This window comes from Dermacentor andersoni, chromosome 5 (assembly GCF_023375885.2).
Source record: "Dermacentor andersoni chromosome 5, qqDerAnde1_hic_scaffold, whole genome shotgun sequence".
In the NCBI taxonomy this organism is placed as follows: domain Eukaryota; kingdom Metazoa; phylum Arthropoda; class Arachnida; order Ixodida; family Ixodidae; genus Dermacentor; species Dermacentor andersoni.
This window is the reverse complement of record NC_092818.1, coordinates 156,548,857-156,570,724: the sequence shown is the minus strand read 5'-3', so window position 1 is coordinate 156,570,724 and position 21,868 is coordinate 156,548,857. Positions and strand designations below refer to the sequence as shown.

General features: G+C 46.5%; 1 protein-coding gene across 1 annotated transcript in view; it reads left to right on the top strand.

Moving 5' to 3' along the window:
* LOC126531445 (phospholipid-transporting ATPase ABCA3-like) overlaps positions 1-3,197 on the top strand; it is a 28,913-nt gene extending 25,716 nt beyond the window's left edge. Inside the window, exon 13 of the mRNA XM_050178967.3 lies at positions 2,383-3,197. Coding sequence (XP_050034924.3) covers positions 2,383-2,616 — 234 coding nt within the window. The 3' untranslated portion in view covers positions 2,617-3,197. The remainder of the gene's footprint in view (positions 1-2,382) is intronic.
* The last annotated feature ends 18,671 nt before the right edge of the window (positions 3,198-21,868 follow it).

Genomic DNA, 21,868 nt, shown 5'->3' with positions numbered 1-21,868 from the left:
CAATGCGTGGCGAAACATTCAAGCTCGGGGCTTAATTAGAAGCGTTGCAAATAAGGTCTCCCCGGTGCGCTCTCGGTCAACTGCACAAGGCACCGTCTTTCTTTTTGTGTGTGAAAATAATGGGTGTCTTAAGGGTAATATATAAGGAAAGTGCTTAGTAGGTGGCCTAATGGCAGCCTTTGCAATAAATTACGTACGCATGCGCTCCAGAGCGCTATGCGCGGCGCAAAAGCTAGCCCGCTTCTCTGGGAAAACTATTCTTGCTACCGAGGTCAATTTATCTGAATGCGGGGGAAATTGGAAACGCCATGAACCAAGTGTTCGAAATTTTCATGTCACCATTGTCAGCTACATATTCCAATGTCGATATTTTTATTGAAATTGGGGCCATGTTAAGTGTAATGTATGACGAAATCTTAACTTTCCTGGTTAAATTATTTGCAAACAATATTGAATGCTCAATATTTTTCTGCTTTTATGAGTTGTACGAGGTTCGTAGCATATTTTCCCGGGGTTATCGGGGAACAAAAGAAGGCTGTTTGTTTATGTTTGTTTAAAATTAGGGATATGTTATAAGTAATGTGTAGATGAAGATCCTAGTGTGTGGATTAGTTAAGGTACTAGCATTCAATTACGCATGCAAATGATCCGGTTCGCTATAACTGTGTGCTAATAACAACGTACAATTAAGCCCGCGCTCCTTGGAGAACTGTGTATGGGAGAACGGTATCAAGATAAAATTTAGCAAAAATAGGACGAGCATTACGTCTAGTGTTCTCGCGAAGTAGGATGCATGTGGAAGAATTACCGCCTTTGCAAAATTTCCCTAGCTACCGGAAAGCATTTTATTGCAGCGAGGTTTCAAACAGGCTAGTCATATGTGGGTATTGTTTTAAAGCATGTGGTTTAATTACAGGCAACTGAAATTATTATCGCGTCTGCTAGAAACAAACAGCTTCGCTGGGAATTGAGTTGTGATTCTGCAAGGTAGCACATGTGCGCTAGCTTTTCCATCCTTCGTCTGCAGAAACGATGATTCAAACGCAGTTGCGCTAGCAATTCTTAAGATTTCCATTTTTTTGCTTCTTAGCTGCCGACATTCAGTGACATCATGCGACGCGGTGTGAAGGCTAGAGTATGACTTGATGCATCCTGTAATCTCACAAATTTCGCCGTCACACTACGGAGGTGGACGCACAAACGTTAACCACAGAAAGAAAGAAAGAAAGAAAGAAAGAAAGAAAGAAGGAAGCCAGTGGAGGGGCGACATCACACTACGTCATCAACTATTCTTTGGAAACGCGCGCTACATACCCGGCCACGTAGCACCGACGGACGAACTGTTGGATACTGCGATACCCTAATGGCGCCCACCGAGGCTGTCTAAGCCTAACTCATGCTCAGTTCACTCTGAGAAAAAAGAAAGGTCGGGTTAGTTACTAACCCAAAGCAAGTAACTTCTCATAATAAAGCTGACCACGATATTAGTAACCTTTGGTTGTAAGGCCGCTTGGAATAGCCTTTGCTGTACAAAGAAGTTGGCATAAGGCTATAGAGCAGGTAGTAGAATGTCACGAATAACTTAGTAACCGTAGATAGTAATGTAATAAGTGGCATTTACCACCCAAAGAAGATACGGTCTGTTTGTTTTATGAGTGCCGCTTCCATTGGTCATAGTTAATTAGGGCGCTCCTATTTTTTTTTAAGGCATCAGCAAGTGAAAGAAAATGCCACAAAATGAGGATCGCATTGCCATGCCGTCGATGCTTGTCGGAAATATTAATGTTCGGCTAACTGGACCAAAAGTAATAAATGATAAATGGTAACAACGCTTCCCGCAATACAATGACCGAAATACTACACGACATATTTTTGAAAACGGCCATAAGTGAGTATGCGGTGAGCACATAGGTATTTGGGTGACTAAACGAAGTTGCGAACATAAATTTGCGGCAAGTATAGTCAGCACATATGCGCGCTGCGAGGTAGCATGTTAGTCTTAATCCAACATTTCTTAGCGTTCCCTAAAGGCTACTAACACGTACGTTTAAATTAACATTTACCATACCTGAATTAGTGAAGGTCATTCATGCTTGGTAAGTCTGAATTCTCGAATATTGTAAATGGCTAGTTAGAAGGTAGTAAATGCTCATAAAGCGACCGTTTACGTCACTTCTTTTTTTTTTTTTTTTGCGACGTGTGTCTGCATGTGAACAGACCCTTACGGTATATAGTGCACGCTGCACCATGAGACAGGACGACGAAGCGGAGCCTCGGTATAGGAAGGCGCGAACCTCTGTCTTTAGTTGCTCACAACAAAGGAAGCAATGGGCCCGTTTTTCCCCAGAGCCACTGCCACTGACCGTGAGCATCGTTGCGCAGGTGCAGTCAGCCTTTCCCGGTGCGGTGCCCACGGGCCAGCTGTCACTGGCGCTGGAGTATTCCACCGTGTTGAAGATGCCGTGGAGCAAAGCCGTAGTGACCGCCTACAACCTCAGGCAGCAGCTGAGCGAGCACGCGCAAGACGTCATCCTGACCGACGTCACGATGGAGCACGTGCTGCTCAGGATGGCCAAGTACGAGGACGTCAGAGCGGTGGCCGTCACCGTCGCCTGAGCAGCAATAAAAGGGGGCGCGTCGCCGGCTGGCGCCCAGCGGGGAAGCACTCTTGTCTGTCGGTTATTGTGTTCAAAAAGAGCTACGCATGCTTCGGTGGTTCGTCGATGATGTTGGTTGATGGGGTTGAGCTTCTAAATCAACAAATGAGGTATGGGGGACGCCGTAGTGGAAGGCTCCGGATTAGCTTTGGTCACTTGAGGTTGAGAGGCCTATCATGCTTGGTGCACGAGCGTTTCTTTTTTTTTTTATTTCTCGCGCCATCTGAAAGCTACCGCAGCGTCCGGGCATCGAACCCATGACATCTTGCTTGGCAGCAGCAGACAGCTACTGCGCTACCATGGTGGCTTACATAGCATAGGGTTCGTAACAACAGCAGCCGCTGAGTAAAGATAATACAACGGCGACAGCGCCTGGCCGATGACAAACAGTTATTCAGAATGAAAATCTTTGTGCATTCGGCAGTCTGTGAATAAATGTGCGCATGTCAGCAGACCAAATGCCAAAATTGTGCAAAAACGATTTATTGAAGGCGCGAGAGAAAAAAAAACGCATAAACGACAACTTATTAGTTCCTTTTGAACACCCGATTCATGACGAATCCCACCTGGAAGTATGCGCCACAACCACTCGGGCAAACAGCAACAAAACCAGTAAGGCCTCAAGACGTTGTATGTGGGGGGCAGGTCAAGAAAAATTTAAAAAAAGAACAAGGTAGAACACCCGCCTCGCGTGCAAAGATCTGTGGTTCGAATCCCGGTGCCGCGCAATTTTCCACCGGATTAAAAAAAAATCCGCGCGTTGATAAAATTGCATAAACAGGCCTCGAGTGTGGCCTGATCCCGGTGACCAGAACCGGTAACGCACTCCCTCACCAGAGCAGGATTGGCCACCCTGGTGCAGTACTTCGCCACAACCTCCTATATGAACACAACAATGTTGAAGGACGGTGGGCAGGTTGTTCTAGAAAAACTGGCCACCCTGTATACACAATACCTCGTGACCTCGAGCGTACCGGAATATTGGAAGAACGCTAACATAATCCTAATCCATAAGAAGGGGACGCCAAAGACTTGAAAAATTATAGACCGATCAGCTTACTCTCCGTTGCCTACAAAGTATTTACTAAGGTAATTGCAAATAGAATCAGGAACACCTTAGATTTCCGTCAACCAAAGGACCAGGCAGGATTCCGTAAAGGCTACTCAACAATAGATCATATTCACACTATCAATCAGGTGATAGAGAAATGTGCGGAATATAACCAACCATTATATATAGCTTTCATTGATTATGAGAAAGCGTTTGATTCAGTCGAAACCTCAGCAGCCATGGAGACATTGCGGAATCAGGGTGTAGACGAGCCGTATGTAAAAATACTGAAAGATATATATAGCGGCTCCACAGCCACTGTAGTCCTCCATAAAGAAAGCAACAAAATCCCAATAAAGAAAGGCGTCAGGCAGGGAGATACGATCTCTCCAATGCTATTCACAGCGTGTTTACAGGAGGTATTCAGAGACCTGGATTGGGAAGAATTGGGGATAAGAGTAAATGGAGAATACCTTAGCAACTTGCGCTTCGCTGATGATATTGCCTCGCTTAGTAACTCAGGGGACCAACTGCAATGCATGCTCACTGACCTGGAGAGGCAGAGCAGAAGGGTAGGACTAAAAATTAATCTGCAGAAAACTAAAGTAATGTTTAACAGTCTCGGAAGGGAACAGAAGTTTATGATAGGTAGCGAGGCACTGGAAGTGGTAAGGCAATACATCTACTTAGGACAGGTAGTGACTGCGGATCCGGATCAAGAGAGTGAAATAATCAGAAGAATAAGAATGGGCTGGGGTGCGTTTGGCAGGCATTCGCAGATCATGAACAGCAGGTTGCCATTATTCCTCAAGAGAAAAGTGTATAACAGCTGTGTCTTACCAGTACTCACGTACGGGGCAGAAACCTGGAGGCTTACGAAAAGGGTTCTACTTAAATTGAGGACGACGCAACGAGCTATGGAAAGAATGATAGGTGTAACGTTAAGGGATAAGAAAAAAGCAGATTGGGTGAGGGAACAAACGCGCGTTAATGACATCTTAGTTGAAATCAAGAAAAAGAAATGGGCATGGGCAGGGCATGGGCAGGACATGTAATGAGGAGGGAAATAACCGATGGTCATTAAGGGTTACGGACTGGATTCTGAGGGAAGGGAAGCGTAGCAGGGGGCGACAGAAAGTTAGGTGGGCAGATGAGATTAGGAAGTTTGGAGGGTCAACATGGCCACAATTAGTACATGACCGGGGCAGTTGGAGAAGTATGGGAGAGGCCTTTGCCCTGCAGTGGGTGTAACCAGGCTGATGATGATGATGATGATGATGATGATGATGAATGCAAATTATTGAAAAGAGCAACACGTTTGAAATAATGTGTGATGTATACGAAGTCAAATTTTCTTAAACACCACTTGGAGAGAAACATAGGGCTACCGTCTATGCAACTTTCCTTTAGGAACGTGATAAGGGGGGGGGGGATGAATGCCGAGGTACGGAATGGTTGGCTTCTCTTGAATGGGGCTGCGTCAAAAACATGACTGTGGCGCTGAAAATAAACTGTTCTTACCCCCTTATTCAGGAATGCATTTTAATTTGAAGCCCATGCTTGACCTGATATCAATGACGCCTGGTGCGAACGCGCCAAAGACGCCCATTACGTTTCCTATGGTGCGTTCACGACAGGCGTCATTTAAAGCAAGTCAAGCTTGGGCTTGAATTTAGGATACATTTCTGAATACGGGGGTAAGTCTTCAAAACAAAACTTAGTTTGCAAATAATATATTTTGCAGATGATGGAAAGCTGTTGTGCAACCAGCGCTCTTTATTTTCTCAACGCTAGTCGCGTCCAGTGCAGAAACACATGCGAAGGCATAATGGAGAGTGTCTGCAGATGAGGAAGATGAAGTGCATATATGTGCTCAAACTACTTTTCCATAGGTCGATGACTACTGCTCTGCACAAGTTCACTGAAGCGTTCGCAAGGTTACGTTGCTGGGGTAGCGACTGCGGGACACATTATTAGTTGCACGAGCATCGAGTGACACGCTTGTTTCTTGCACAGGACTTCTGGTTCACTTCCTGAGACGACCGGAGAGGAAGTTCAAAATAAATAAAAGAAGAAAAAAATCGTACAGTACTAAATAAATGGGTTTCATTATAGATATGATATCAGAGCATACGTTTAGTTACAAGTTGAGTTACTGAAACGTCTGTGATAACTATAATTAATTAGAAATCACCGACTACTACACACCAAAGCCCAGAATCATAGACTTTGGAGACCCGCCACGTGAGCACGACATTGGTGAAATTGCTGACAACCCTGAATTAGAAAACAGAAGTAATGACGTCACTAATGAGGTCACAAGCAAAAAAGGTGGCGTGATATTTAACTGGCTAATTAATGGAAAACAGTTGCCTCCGAGTTCGATACGTCCATTGCATTCGCCTAAAGTCAACCTAAAGGACACCAATGCCGAGGCGCGAGTGCCACTAAGAGACACCTAAGTCAAAGATTAGGGGCGCTATAACGTAAAACTATTCCAAACTTTTCTATTCCAATTCTGCAATCAGCCCACCGCGATTAGTCAAAAACTATTTTGGATCACCCCCACTTCACCTGTCTGTCCCGCGACGTCACGAAAACCGCGATAGCTCCCCATCTGATATGACGTGTACACGCTGATTATGTATAATTTGACCGAACAAAACAAAAATAGTTGTTTCTGATTCGACGCCTTTTTGCCATTAGCCCTCGGGTATTGGTCAAGACTTTTCGAGAGGCACCCATTTCAGCTGCCTCCTACGTGACGTCACAAATCCGCAAAAACTTACCGCGTCAAAGTGACGCGTACGCGTTAAAGATGCCTTAATATGCCGAACAAAACTGAATTTTCTTCTGAACAGCCGCAGGCTGCCCCGTTCCGAAAGGAATAAAAGATGGCTGCTGCCGATCACTCCGGCACTGGCTACTCGCCCTTGCCGGAGAGCATGGGTTTATTTGCGTGCAATAAAACTTTGTGCGTGGCCATGTAACGTTTTCAAGAACTTTCGGCACGTTTATGACCTCGTTCTGCCAACTCATCTTTGCTGAGGATCCGTTTTAGCGTCATTCTTAAGCTTCCGTTGCATGCTGCTGCGATTGTCGACGAGCCACCGCAGGCTAAGTAAGATAAAGCGGACCAATCGCAAACGCCGGCACCACCCTCTTCATCCGGTTATCGATATTCAGTGCAGTGGATCTGCCCCATTAAATCCCTCTCCACTTGAGAATGCTCCTCGCCTCTTGTGAGCCAATTAGATAAGACAAGCCGCTCAGTGCAGGCAACGTTATTCGTTTTTCAAGCAAACAAAAGTGACCTCCTATGAACAAGGAGAGCGTTTGATTGGTTTGTTCAAACAACCCTGCGGGTGACCGCCCGATGCTTGCATCGGCGGTTACGCAAAGTTGACGTCAGGAGATTGCAATCAAAACATATCGGAATAGTTTTACGTTATACGGCCCTAGGTGAAACAGAACAGCGCGGTTTTCATGGGGACAAGCAGGGAGAAACGACACGGACGAGCGTCAATCAAAACAATTTGCAAGGTGGGCTGGGTGGGAATCGAACCAGGGTCTCCGGAGTGTGAGACGGAGACGCTGCACTCAGCCATGAGTTCAATGCTTCAAAGCGGGACAATTAATAATAATTATGGTGTTTTACGTGCCAAAACCACTTTCTGATTATGAGGCACGCCGTAGTGGAGGACTCCGGAAATTTCGACCACCTGAGGTTCTTTAACGTGCACCTAAATCTAAGTACATGGGTGTTTTCGCATTTCGCCCCCATCGAAATGCGGCCGCCGTGGCCGGGATTCGATCCCGCGACCTCGTGCTCAGCAGCCTAACACCATAGCCACTGAGCAACCACGGCAGGTCAAAGCGGGACAATAGCGCCTCTAGTGAATGCGGTGTTGCCTTAGAAACGTGCCGTAGAAAGTTATACTGCGGTGTATATCCGTAATTATGAGCATGTCAATTACAGAAGTCGCAGTTAAACGCGTAGCGAAGTACGTCCCCGCTACATTTCTTCGGCGCCTGGTGCGCACGCAGAGCCATCTTGCGGCAAACACAGAAGATCCCCTCCTCGCAATGTACGGCGCTGCCCCGAATGCTGGCGCGCCACTCGCCCGCTTCTCGAGGACGATCTCATCGAGGCGTCACCACCATGATCGCGTCCGCCTTCATGGCGCGTCGCGGCCCGGCTGTCCATGCCGATCACGACGTTTGGCTCGCGTAGATCGTTTCTCCCTCCGAGACAATGAGTTCTTTGGTTCGTTCCGCTTGATCAGGCACACGTTTCGTCTTTGTGTGATTCAAGAGCATTGCGTGCGAATGAGTGGGCGGTGCGAACGGGGTGCGATAACGCTATCGCGTTCCACTCTTAAAGGCGAAGCTTAAGCGTCCTCCAATTTTTGCCATACTATGCGAGACTGGCAATGACGGTCGCCTGTAGTGGACGCACCCCAGTGGCCGTGGCGTTACGCTGCTAAGCTAGAGGATGCCAATTCAAACCCGGCCTCGGCGGACGTATTTCACAAAAAAAAAAAGCAAAACGCGAAGAAGACGGTCGTGTGCTTAGATTTCGGTGCCCCACTGGAGGATGATGACCGAGCAGACCACCATCTCATTACTTTCGATGACGTCACTAAACACTATACATGCAGCTGTCCCGACTCGCATATCCGCCGGAAGACGACACGATGTCGAAAGAACCAGAGGTCGTCTTCCGTCAGCTACAAACAAACCCGTTCCCACACCCTACGAGGCTACACGCCATCCAGCGCGCACCCTACACGCCCCAGTGCATACACTGCGGCCAAATCGCTGCACTGTATCACATGGTCTGGAAATGCCCCGATAACCCAGGTTTGGATCCAATACGCAGTCCAACCAAGGAGCAGTGGGAGAGCGCACTTGACAGCTCTAGAACGAGTAGTGAGCTATGACTGACAGGAAGGGCGAAGACGGCGGATAGAACCAACGCAGTCCTGGACGAGGAACCCGCCCAGCAGCCAGCTCTTATTCCATTATCTCCTCGGTGAACGTTAAAGAACCCCAGGTATAAAAATTAATCTGGTGTCGACAAATACAATGTACCTGATAATAAGATCATGGTTTTGGTGTGTCAGCCTTCCCCTCATACTTTTTTTTAATGCGACGCACAAAGCATCTTCACGAAGCACCGTCATTGGACAGTGCCTCAGACAGTCAAGCCCCATGTACATGCCGTGCGATGTTAGCATCTCCTTTATGCGTTCGAGATTCCAATCTCTTCTCATGGTAGGTCTGGAAGCGTCCATGACTGTGTGCTGCAGTATATCGAAGTAGGTGATAGGTGACCAATATTTCTGAATACGTGGCTGATATCCTTCCGTGTTTTCTTCTTTTTTTTTCAGCGCAGGCAATGAGTGCTCTTGAAATACTGATATTTTTTTTATCCGAGATGTGCTTTATGAGTTCGGGAAGTTTAGCGTGCGAGCTAAACAAAAGTGCCTAATTAGAAGATAATTATTTTGAATTTTCGGAGCCGTCTTAGCAACGCCCACATGACGTCCACTTTTTCAGCGTTGTAATTTCTTTTACTTTTACGTTCTTTTACTTGAAAGCTAAAACATGGCGTTTACCACATTATTTTCAGAATCATTTCAATCGAGTTGTGCGTTAGGAGGTCACTGATTACCTTTATGCCGACGCAATTCTTCTGACAGCAGCTCGTCTCCCCGCAAAGAAAAAAATTGTGGGGAAGAAAATGAAAATTACGAAGGGAAGGAATAATGGAATTTATTTAAATGTGAAAGACAAATCAACCTGAGGTTGACCTCTCATGTCGCTATACCTTCTGTTCGGGCATAGCGCACATTACAATCGGTGAAGCCTTCTATATGCAGGGGAAACAAGCTCCCTAAAAGAGTGCATTGATCGGCGCTCTTCTGACACGGTCACTTAGAACCCAGCCCTCTCACCTAGAAAAATGCCAGCCCCTGTACAACCAGACGCTCGCCTCACCAACTCTTCGAAAACCTGGCATGCCAGGAACTTATATTACGCGCGAAAATAACGTTATTCTCATCCCACTGTCACGTCCTATACGGACTTCCAATACACAAACAAATGCCGGTGTCAGTGCTCTTTCTTTGATATCCGCCAATGTTCAGCGAGAATTCATTTTGTGAAACTGCACTGGCGATGTATAAAAAATCATCACACTGTGGGCGGTATACCCAACAACTAAATAGGACCAAAAACTGCATGAGAGCCAATCAAGGCGCCGCTTTCCGTATTACCGAAAAACCATACCATATTTCTCGAGAATGGGGTCACGCTGTGTTTTTTTAACCCTTCTACTGTTATACTCGGGACGTTCAGCCCTCTCGAGTATCAATTTTCGCTTGGTCTAAGTGTCTTTGAGATAAGTTTAATGCTTCCTGTAAAAGAACCAATTTTCGAGCTGTATAGGGGTTCTTCCTGCGTGCTGTATGCACGCCTTTGCTGAGAAATAGATACTCCCTCAAGCTCACCAAAGTACCAGCGCTTACTCTTCCTGTACTAAACCTACTTTAACACGGCATTCTCGGCGCTTTCGAAGTTCACGCCAAAGTGCCTTTTTTTCTTGTATTTAGTGTTGCGTGTATACTTTACTGATTGCCGTCTATAACCTGAAGCGGGACAGATCGGACGGACATATGGTGCACGTTAAAAAACCCGACGTGGTTAAAATTAATCCAGTGTGCCCCATTACGGCGGGACTCACAAATCATAACCAGATCGTGTTTATGGCACGTAGAGCTCCAGAATAAATTTCTTTAAGAAGAAAGCTCGCCTACAGGTGCACCTCAGATAGTCGAAATTAAGGAACTTCCCACTACTAGGGTTGCCACATTTCTCATGGGAAAAATGACTTGGAGGACGCTTAAGCTTCGCCTTTGAGAGTGGAATGCGATAACATTCAAATATTCCGAACTGCTGCTCTCGCTTCGCGGCAACTGCAGCTTATGTAACCGCAATGCTTAGCGAAAAACGCTGGCCCCGTACACTATGCACGAAGGCGAGCTTTCTGGTAAAACGCAGCCTCTTGCGTGGGCCCATCCCAAAGGTAGTGCACAGCCACGCCAAATAAATTACGTCTTTTTCCGGTTTCTGTGATTGTTTCACACTTTCAATATTTAAGTCTGAGAAGATTTTACATAAACGGCACGCGCTGTCGACGTTCTGTTTCATGACATATCTATCTGGGTTCTCATTCTCAAAATTCCGAGGAATAACTTGGTCAAGAACGTAAAACAAGGTATGAGCAACCTTAATGATAGATGGTGTGGCAATATAACCCGCATATACAGGGTGTACTATAGCAAATCGTGGCATGTACTTGTACATATATATATAGGGAAATTTTTGCTCCCGGACAAATGCGTGGACGTCGACAATCACACGGGATTTTATGCAGCACGAGGCCCTTAACATTATTGTGTTCGAATTGTAAGAAGACGGGGGATTTGGCTTGTCTTTTGTAAGAAGTACTGCCATACTGCATGCAAGAGCAGAAACAAAATCAAAACAAAATTAAGCGCTAATACGACAAGCCGTTCCAGCTGGCACAATAAGCTCCAATTTTAGATGGTTGCCAAGAAGACGCATACCGGATAGAATCTGAGAATATGCAGAAAGCTTGGGGGGAAGAATGCGCAACAGCTTAAGAAAATATCAGAGCCGGAAATTGGGATAACACGACGGTGAAAAGTTTAAGTAATTAACAATTAAACCGCTAGCGTCAATCCAGTTGTCTGCTATGTAAGAACGCCCTACAAAGCACTTGCAACGCAGCTTATAATCTTTCGAGAGAGAGAGAAACGGAACACTAACAAATCCCACGCCGGTGCAGGGGTCGAACCGAGAGTCGGAACCCTGAAAAAAGAACAGGCCATGTGGCGACCCTACCACTAAAGCATCCCGTTTTTGCCCATGTGTCACACTGCAGGCCCATTCAAAGCCACAATGCACTTTTTTTTATTAGTCCAGAATTTTAATTGCTGGATTCTTTGTACTCTATTAACTCATTTTCCCACTGTTTTGTTCATATTTAGGGACTGTAATGCAAGGTTCACCAGAAGGCAGAAAAAAAAAAGTTTCGCTTGGGAAGTACGGAACAGTTGTGCATGCACAGCCACACATTACATTTGTCAGCAGACGCGTTTGCACAAAATGTCCTGCAGACAAGCCTTCTCACTTAATTTGTTAGCCCTGATGCAATGAATATCCAGCAAACTTGACCAGCTGTCCTCCCACTGTGGTTCCTTTCTTACACAGCACCACGTGACTGTTGTTCGTACCACCTCCTCGACCGAGATCTGCTCGTGTTGGGTTTCGAGTCCCTGCGCACCGTGCCGCACGACTTGCACGCCGCGCACGTGGAACAGCGCGGTTTCGGGGAGGGCGACGCGACACGGGACAACGTCCGCTGCGGCGACGCCGCGGAGCGTCGCGAGCACAGCAGTTTCGAGGTGGGCACCTTGGTCACGTAGACCGGCGACGCGTCCTCCGCTGCCAGCCCCAGGTACGGCGCACGCCTCCGGCCCATCAGCTCGTCCATACACTCGGGGCAAGCGTCGGACTCGGCGGCCACTTCGGACTCGCTGTTTTCCACCACCTCCAGCCTGCCATACCCACCCCAGTTGCGGTCCCGTATAACTTCCATCACGTTCGGCAGAGTACGGCGAGCCGACCTGGAGCGTCGCTGCGGCGACGGAGGTCTTGCTTCTTCCACAAAGACGTTCTTGCCCCGAGGCACGACGCGCACGATCTGCGGTTCCTTTGCGGCTGCCTTGTCACCGTACCTGGCGTCTTCCAGGGAGATCTGCTGCAGGCGGCACTGCGGCGGGCAGTCGTCGCACTGTAGGCCGCTGGCGATTGTCGTACCGGCCACCGGTTGTAGGACGCCGCTGGCCTGGAGTGCCGCAGGCACCATTCGGTACACCGTACTCTTCGAACGCGCAGAGGAGCCCTGCTGCGCTTTGACTTGCGTCGGGTCCAAGTAGTACATTGTCTTTGAGCCTTGCCTCACCGCGGTACCCTTGGGGGACGGTGCTGGCTCCGGCTTGATGTCGAGGCTTCGCCTTGTCTGCGGTTCAGTGACGCTGCGCCGGACGGCGGAAAACGTAAGCGCGAGGGGTCGAATTTTGCGACGAGCTTTGCAGCGTCGTCGTCCAAAGGCCGAATAGACGAGCAGCGGCGACGATGTCCCAACCGCCCGAAGCGCCCCTCGGAATGTTCGCGCGCTAATCTGGCAGCCCGTGCAGTGAAAGCTGAGGTGGCTATCGCATCCGCGGAGGCCGCTGAGAGGATGAGAGGAAACGAAATGCAGGAATATGCTATTTCCTTATTTTCCGATCTTTTGCCCTTTCCAGCAATGGTAGAATTTCGAAAATGTAAATCAAATTATTTCACAAATGTGCTTTGTACGTCAAATATGAGGCCGGACTTTCATAGTGGTTATGAATCGTACTATAAAAGTATAACAAGAAAAAGAAAGACTGCCTTGAATGATTGTGGCGCATACCCACAGTGGGCATTGGTCATAAATCGGATGCTTAAGGGGAAACAATGCTTCCTGATAGTTTGTTCTTGCTGGCCTTTCTTTTTCTGTTGTTCGAGCCGCGTATTTTAGATCTTGAAGTAGCTGGGGCTAAACAGTGCTACCTTTTCATTTTTCTATATTTCAATTAAGAGTACTCTATGCAGCCATATTCTTTAGAGGAAGGAGATTATAAAAATTGTGCCGTCTTCTCTTAGGCTCCTCATCTTATTTAAATATGTTATGACATGTGGTATCGTTATATGATAGCTTTTTGATGTACGCACATGGCATGCCCCCAGCGTGAACTACGAAAGTATTGCACTGCGCAATTAGTAGTGCACTCCAATGGTATACAATATATCGCCTCGGTATGTGCCCACCATTGTAAAGCAGTTTATTAGGAATTTATGAATTCCTACTCAATGGAAGCTCGCAAATGTAGGCCTTCACAAAGAACAAGATATTGGTCTAACATATAACATTGTAAAACTTGCGGAAACCAACTTACATGGCCGGATAAATAAATGGATGTTATGCAACACGGTTTTGAGTTATAGTCAAATTGGACACATGCGTGAGCGCTTCATTTGGCGTTCCCATGATGACCTTGAAAGCCGAATCCATCTTGCTCGACGAGGGAAACAATTCACCAATTTAGCACCTTTGAAGTCATTGAGGGCTATGACAGTGCGGAACATATCATTTTATTAAAAGCACTTCAGAATAGAAGTCTACGAAAGTGCATTATCGCGTATTTACGTGCATTTTTGTATAGGCGGAAATGGGAGTTCTCTTCATTAGAGAATAATGAAGGGGTATCCCTCAAGGCTTGGTTCGGCCACTTTATGAAAGCGGCAGCCTTCGTTGGCTCTTTCTTGAAACTTCGTGGTATTTATTTATTTATTTATTTATTTATTTATTTATTTATTTATTTATTTATTTCAAGGTACCTTACAGGCCCCAAGGGGAGCATTGAGTAAGGGGGGCGTCGTTGAACAAATGACAACAGAAAACCGATGCATCAGAGGTAAAAATGCTTACAATGATAGCGGTCTTGCAAAAAATTGTTACAAATAAAAACGGTAAAGCAGTACAAGGAGTTGTCAGGAAAGAAATGTAAAGCGCAGTTGACGGTAACATAAAAATCGTGTTAGTCATCATTAGTCATCATTAGTCGTGCAAAATAACGCACATAGCGCGGTCACATAAGACAAACAACGAAATTGAAACAACAAATTGAAAAAAGAAATGGGAAAGAATAAGAATGCCCAGAGAAAGAGACAACTCAACCCGGCATACAGAACGGCGCACTAAAAAAAGAAAAAGAGAGAGAGAGAGAGAGAGACCTAAATATTCGTACCTAAATCGTACCTAAATATTCCCTCAGCACCTCCAACAAATGTGTGCCTTCAAAAGCGTGACAGTTTGGGCGAGTTGGTATGTCATGACTGTTTTAGGCTTGTAGCGCAGCTCAGGAAGAGCAAGAAAGGAAGGATGTAGGGGTAATCAAAGGGAACTCATCTCACCCTGTTTTCCGTTCCCTTTGATTACCCCTACCTCCTTCCTTTTTTGCTCTTCCTGAGCTGCGCTACAAGCCTAAAACAGATGTGTGCCTTCAAGCACATGATTTATTTATTACAGGGAAGTTTTCTTTACTGTTCACAACGGGGTTTGACCTGTCTGCTGGGTCAATTTATCGCCGAGTAAAGGGAGTCAATCCCGGAAACAAGTTTAATTCCGTGGACGCGTGGGTCACGTGGGTCGCATGGTAGCGGTACCTGCCATAGAGTTTCCTACAATATACTAGAGGGAACTCTGGCGCTGCAATCGTTTAGCCATCATGGGAATGATGAGAAGCGCATGGATTTGTCTGATCTTCGTGCCCGTGGATTCAGACGTTCTTATGAATTCGTTTGTTACGCTTTGTATGTCTTCACTGTCGTAAATTTCAGAGCAATCTGTACTTTTCTAAGTGCAGAAGGCGCTGCGAACACGCACAATCGCTACTAGTTGCAACAGTTCAGCGTGTCGAGGTGGCCGAATCGAAACGCGCCAAGCGTCTCAAGGCACTTGCTTGCCCGCGATAAATTCATAAGGACCTTATGCGTCGCCTGTGGATGCGTGCGTGCGTGGCGTAATGGATTCCATGACGGGTGTCCGTTCTAGAGGTCCTGTGTTCGAATCCTGCCATCGGAAAATTCTAGTGATGTTCATTTAATTATTTATTAGCTAGTAAATTGTTGAAATTGAGGAGTTTACAAAGTCACGAAGCCGCTTGAAGCCAGAAGGACGAAGCCTAGGCAAACCCGTCTACTTAGCATAATTCCCATGCTCGCTCAACCGCTCCCATTGCAGCTCTCGTAGACACAAGCGCCAGAGTCCCCTGTAGTGATTACTGCGTGAAAGGCTATGGTGCCTCCATGATGTCGTCTTGCCGGACAGGCATCTTTGCGCCATGCTACAAAATGCAGCGCAGAAAGCGAACAGCTACAGCCGCGTTATATCGAAGCCAAATGTCGGAGAGCTGCTCTGGGGAAAAGAAATACGTGAACAGGTTGTTGCGGGATTAAAATTGCCCACCTCAAAAGGATGGTTCCAACAGGTGCGTTGGATTTGCCGTAATACTTTACTGTGTATAGGTCCCCTCGCGACAGGATGCGCAGGCGTATGTGTAAGCTGATGACATCTTCTCTTTTCTTTTTACTTGCTAGATCAGTAGACATGCAATCATTGTGTCAAACTCTGCCAGCATGTCAAAATAATTTTGAAATGTGATTTAATGGCATTAAGCTCTCTGTTAATGTCAACAAAAGCTTTATTCTGTTTTTCCCGCGAACTTTTCCAGTGCAAATTTTCGCTGCACATAAAGAAAAGCAAGAATCTCTTAAGCACTTCGCTGTTACATACATGCCGATAAACTGGAACTGCGTGCACAGATAGAGTGTATTCCGACCATAGGACTACGTGCTGCAGCAATGCTGCGTAGATTCAATAATAGTCTGTCAGTCAGAGAAGATTGCGAAGAAATGTCCTCCTATTTATTTATTTATTTATTTATTTATTTATTTATATAACTACTACAAAATAGCCCTGTTCCGGGGTTTTACATGAGGTATGACTAAGCGTACATAGGAACAATTCGAAAATAGGAATGAAACGCTAAATACAAGAGTGCAAAATGACTATAACAAACACAAACAAGTTGTAAATACAACGCACATACAGTAATATAAATAAATGTGGACCTGTGTAAGATTTAGTGCATTGAAATAAATGTTAGCGCGTTACAACATGGAAAGAGCGAGTGAGGCATAACACTTTTTAATAATGTCCGCCATAGCCGCTGTAAATTTATGAGGGTCGGTGTTATTTACAGCACCTACGGGTAACTTGTTCCAATCTTTTTTCGTATGGAGGAAAAATGAACTCATGCGCGGAATTGTGGACATGCGAGGAATGAACGGCTTTTTGGTGATGATGTGAAGGGATAGTCGGTGGGCGGGAGTGATGACGGCGAGGCTAATCGACGAGTGATAAAATTTGTGAAAAGTGGAAAGCCTCGAAATTTTGCGGCGACATTCCAGGCTAAGGTTGGACCGGGATTTTAGTGCTGTCAATCAAGTCAGATAAGAGTGTTCTGAACAAATGAACCTTGCAGCACGATTTCGGACTGACTCCAATATGTTTGAAAGGTTAATCTGATGGGGCTCCAAAATGGCGCTGGCGTACTCGAGTTTCGTTCATGCCAGTGTGTGGCAAGAGAGTATTTTTATAGGACGGAGTCTGATGCAAGTTATGGCGTAAATAAATGAGGCTGCGGTTAGCATCATTTGTGATGTTAACCATGTGAGATTACCGTGTAAGACCGCGAGATAGGCTGACGCCAAGATATTTATATGAGTGTAAGGAAGACATTTGGGAACCGTTAAGTGGGTAACATGCTGTGGAATACTATGTCTGATCGTGGAAGGAAATGAGTGGAGTTTTGTTTGTGTTGAGGGACATCAACCTTATGTCGCCTTATTTTTCGATGTCATGCAGAACATTTCGGGATTTGGCAGAGTCAAGGTTGTTCTTGATACTGCGGTACAGTCGTCGGCGAATAAACGAATGTTAGAAGACGTATTATTGGGAAGACAATTTATATAAATGAGTAAAAGTAAGGAACCCAGAACCGCGCCCTGAGGCACGCCTGAGACAACCGGTGTATTACGAGACGCACGGTTGTTAGCCTACAAAGATTGTTGAGGATTAGTAAGGAAGTTACGCACCCAGGTTAGGACAGGGGGTTAAGATTTAAATACGAGAGTTTCAGTAGAAGGCATTGGTGAGCAACGTTGCAAAAAGCTTTCTCAAAATCTAACAAGAGTGCGTCGACGGGCACGTTAATGCCTAGGCTGCAGCTGATATCGTTAATGAACGGGGCTAATTGGGTACAACATGAGCGATCATTTAGGGAATCTTTGTAAGCAGGGGTTAAAAATATTTACAGACAATGAAAATTTCACAACGTGTGAATAAATTATGTGCTCCTATATTTTTGAAGGGGCACTTATAACAGATATAGGGCAGTAGTTCTATCGCGATGATTCGGGGCCGTTTTTATGCACAAGACTTATTTAGCCAACCTTCCAGTCATGAGGCACAATGCCGGTCACGAGGGATTGTTGGAAAACGTGTGATAAAAGAGCACCAGAAATGTAATTTGTAATTTTTAAGATCTTTGCATCGATGCAATCGATTCCAGCTGACGACGTTAGTTTCAGACACTCAGACACTCGATTATTTTTATTATGCAGTCAGCTTCAAATGTTTAAGATCTTTGCATTGATGCGATCAATTCCAGCTGACGACGTTAGTTTCAGACACGGGATTATTTTTATTATGTAGTATGCTTCAAATGTTATACCAGGCATCTCATGGTGATCAGGGAAGGAATAATCTGGGAGATCGTCTACAGGCTCCTGAGTAAACACTGAAGAGAAGATAGAGTTCAGTATTTCAGCGACGTCCTCGTTTCGTATTGGAAACTAGGTCATTTGCAGTTAATAAGATTTAATTTGATGCCATTTTCCCAAAAAGCTCAACACATTTGCCCTATCGGTACCTAAGTGAATTTTCAGAAGGCCACGTTTTGCACCCTGAACTAAAGGTAGCGGTTGCCCGCAAGCTTTTTCTTTGAGCAGAATGCAGTTGTCGGCGTTCTATCGCCATTTCAAAATTGGTATTTTTCCATTCACGTACCTTGCTTTTCTTCTATCTTTTATCCAGAATTATCAGCAATCATTCTGGGTATACCCAAATTAACTCTATCTTTGTCATCAAGCATAATGTAACAGACCGTCTGTTTGTTCTTCGCTTGCCGCGCCTAACTTATCAAACGCCCCAATTTTCGATTCCAAGACACTTACAACACGCTCTTTCACTGTGGGTGCCAAGCCACAAAGGTTTAGCTCTAAATGAACCTGCCGACGCGCTAGTGGTGGCAACAGAGTCCCGCAACTTTGCTTCTGCCGATTCACATAATAAACACGTTTATTCTTTCTCTTTCTCGCTCTTTCTCTCTGCCGATAACTTTTCTAAATCTTTATTGTCCTCTATTGAATTTCAGTAGCCTAATGCTTAATTGCCACAGTATATGGTTGCCCCGCTATAGGCTTCAAGTCTCTCTTACCAGACTGCTACGTCGAGTGCCTCCACTTAACATTTAGTCATATACTAACAAAGGTATGGTTTGTCCCCTTTATGTTACTTCCGTGATGATAGGGAGTGTCCTCGACACTCCTTAGCACGTCTCCGTTTTACACTTCAAAGGGTCGACAAATTCATTCAAAAGCTCTGGCTGAACTTAACTTTCGCTGTGGTGCTTTCCTAGTGCAGTCCCTCTTGGTTTTATTCACAGAAATGTTTTGATGCCACCTTCAATTTTTCGAGCTTGACAAGACTTTCTTTTTAATTGGGGTTCTTGTCGCTAAACCAAGCAGTATAAAGATGAAGAAAGTAAGCATCTAACAAACGCCCGCAGCCCCGTTTGATGCAGGCGCTGCAGCAATGAACTCGCGTACTTGTTGTTTTTTGTCCAATGGGTGTAGTCCTCTGGAACATCAAGTTTAAGTTTGACCCCTCTCAGAATCTGGTGCCTAGTATCCTGAATCCCAGCGTTCTCAGAAGAATTCACATGCTATATTTTCTGCCTTCTCACATGCTCATTTCATGTTCACTGTAACATTTAATTATTTATGTGATATATTTACCAGGGGCGGAAAGGAGTTCAAAATTTCCAATTATGAACTCCTTACCGAATTAGTTACATTAAATTTCTTTTTTTTAATCCCCGCACCTCCCGATTACTGGCTGATTCTCTAAATTGATTTGCGCCACTGCACTCGACAACTAACCGACTAACTCCATTATTCACTCATCTTGTCTATATGGTATTGCTTACCTCGTATTTGCCAGTGATTTCAACTAGAACACCCCGCAGCCTCAACCTCAATACACGCGCTAACAACTTCAAGGACATGTTTTACCCGATCCGTCGAATGCTAGAGCAGGAAAAAACTTATAAATACTTGGCGATTATATTATAGTTCTTGAAACATGCCATTATCACTTTTCAACAAAGCGTCCCTTAATTAAACATTGATATCCACAACATTGCAGGTGATTTTTTTAGAATTAAAAACTATCGAGATGGCTTTATTATTTAATTTTGTCCCTTTCTACCGTTCACAAAGCGAATTTATTGGCGCGCGTTCTGTAACTTTCACGCAAATAATGCCTCAGCAAATGTAGCACGTGTTCATCAAAAGCGGCGAGGTGCCATGTGCACAAAACCACGTCTCGTTACCAGAGGTGGCGTCGCGCTGACGGCACTGCGAACTATGCGGTTCGATGGTAAAACCATCATGGTCGCCGGCGACACTGTCCTTGTGCAGCGCAGAGTGCGCAGTGACGTAGACCGCCTCACCGGCGGCAGTAGCGGCGAGTACACAGGCCGAGGCATCGGCAACATGACTTCTGGGGCTGGCGCGTACGCCAGAGCCCCGTGACTACCCTGAAATCCCATGTTCGTGTAAGCCACGGCCGACTCGCAGGAACGGGACCGGTCACATCGGTGGCATTCGCGCGAGCCTCTCGTCGTGATTACGGATATCGCCGGAGAAGTGGGCACAGGAGCAGCGACTTGGGACACTACGCCCATAGGCATGGCGGCCATCGGTGGCATTATCGCAGCAGGAGCCGCCAGTGGTGCAGCTACGAGAGATGGAGCCGCCGTTATAGCTGCCGCCGGCTGCGGCTGGGAGCAACCTGGTGTCGACATGATGATGATAGGCTGTTCCTTCCTGCAGTGGTGGTGCGGGCGCCTCCGCGGTACCATCACGGGCACGGGAACGGGCACGTCGACCGCGATGTTCACCTGGCTGAGCTCGAGAGCTGGCGGATCGGCAGGCGGAGGAGGTGGAGGAGTCGGAACAGTCTGAGTGGACTTCTGTCTTCGCACTTTCTTACGGCGCTTGCGGACTATCTTTTTCTTGGGCTTCTTTTTCTTTTGCGCAATAGCCAAGAAAATGATGGCTATAGCGGCAGCCGCGACAGCTCCAAGAAGGCCAAACATGGCGGAAAGTACGAGAGCTATCCAGTGACCCAACAGCTCGTCACTAAGAAGAGGACATATCGATGTCATGTCCGTGTCGATAGCCTTGTACGGGTAAAAGCAGTCACCATGGATTTTCTTAGTAGGCGTCTTAACTGCAGGATCCGAGGTCGGTGCAGAGGGTGGTGTCAGTAGTGCCTGCAACAAACCTTCGACGTTTCCGGACGTCATTGGAGGTTTCGTGGCCTCTGGTGAACAATTCGGCAGCTGCTCGATACTTGTTGTGTTTTTAGCGATACACTTGGACGCCAAAGCACTAGGCACAAGCCGGCAGAAGGGCTCCGGCCTGTTTGCCATGGGCCACAGTCTGGAGACGCCGTCGTCGAGCACCGAGAAGTCGCCGTCGCGGTACGGAGAGCACATGTACGTCTCTCCCAACACGCATACGGGCAGCCAGCGCGCGATCATGGGCAGGGTCACGATCAAGTGCACACACAGGAGAACGGCGCCAACAAAGACAACAAAACCCACGAACGTAGGGCCGGGCTTGCCTTTCTTGAGTGCCTTCGTGCGCCTATTCCACAAAGCACAGGGGAGTAGAGCTGCAGCGACCCCACTAGCCAGAGCAAGAGCCAGCACACCCATTTGCATGATCGCCAAAGGACCGGTCAGCATGCTGTTGAGGGCCGCGTGTCCACCATGGCTTTTCTCCCAGGCTGACGCATTTCCTTGGATCCACGCGACGCTGCTTAAGGTAGCAGTGAGGCTGCTGTCCAGCTGCTTGCTCTGTTCAGGTGTCGCCCTCTTCTTTAGCTGAGATACGGTTATCTGGGTGTAGTTTCGGAGCAGCTCGAAGGTCCACTCATACGCTTCAGGCGTCTTCGTTTCCAAGCCGTCCTTCATGGCATGCCAGGTGCGGATCATGGAAAGAAGGCAGATGAGTTGAATGGTGCAGCAGCCGATGAGAACGGCCTCGCAACAGAGCCACGAAACGA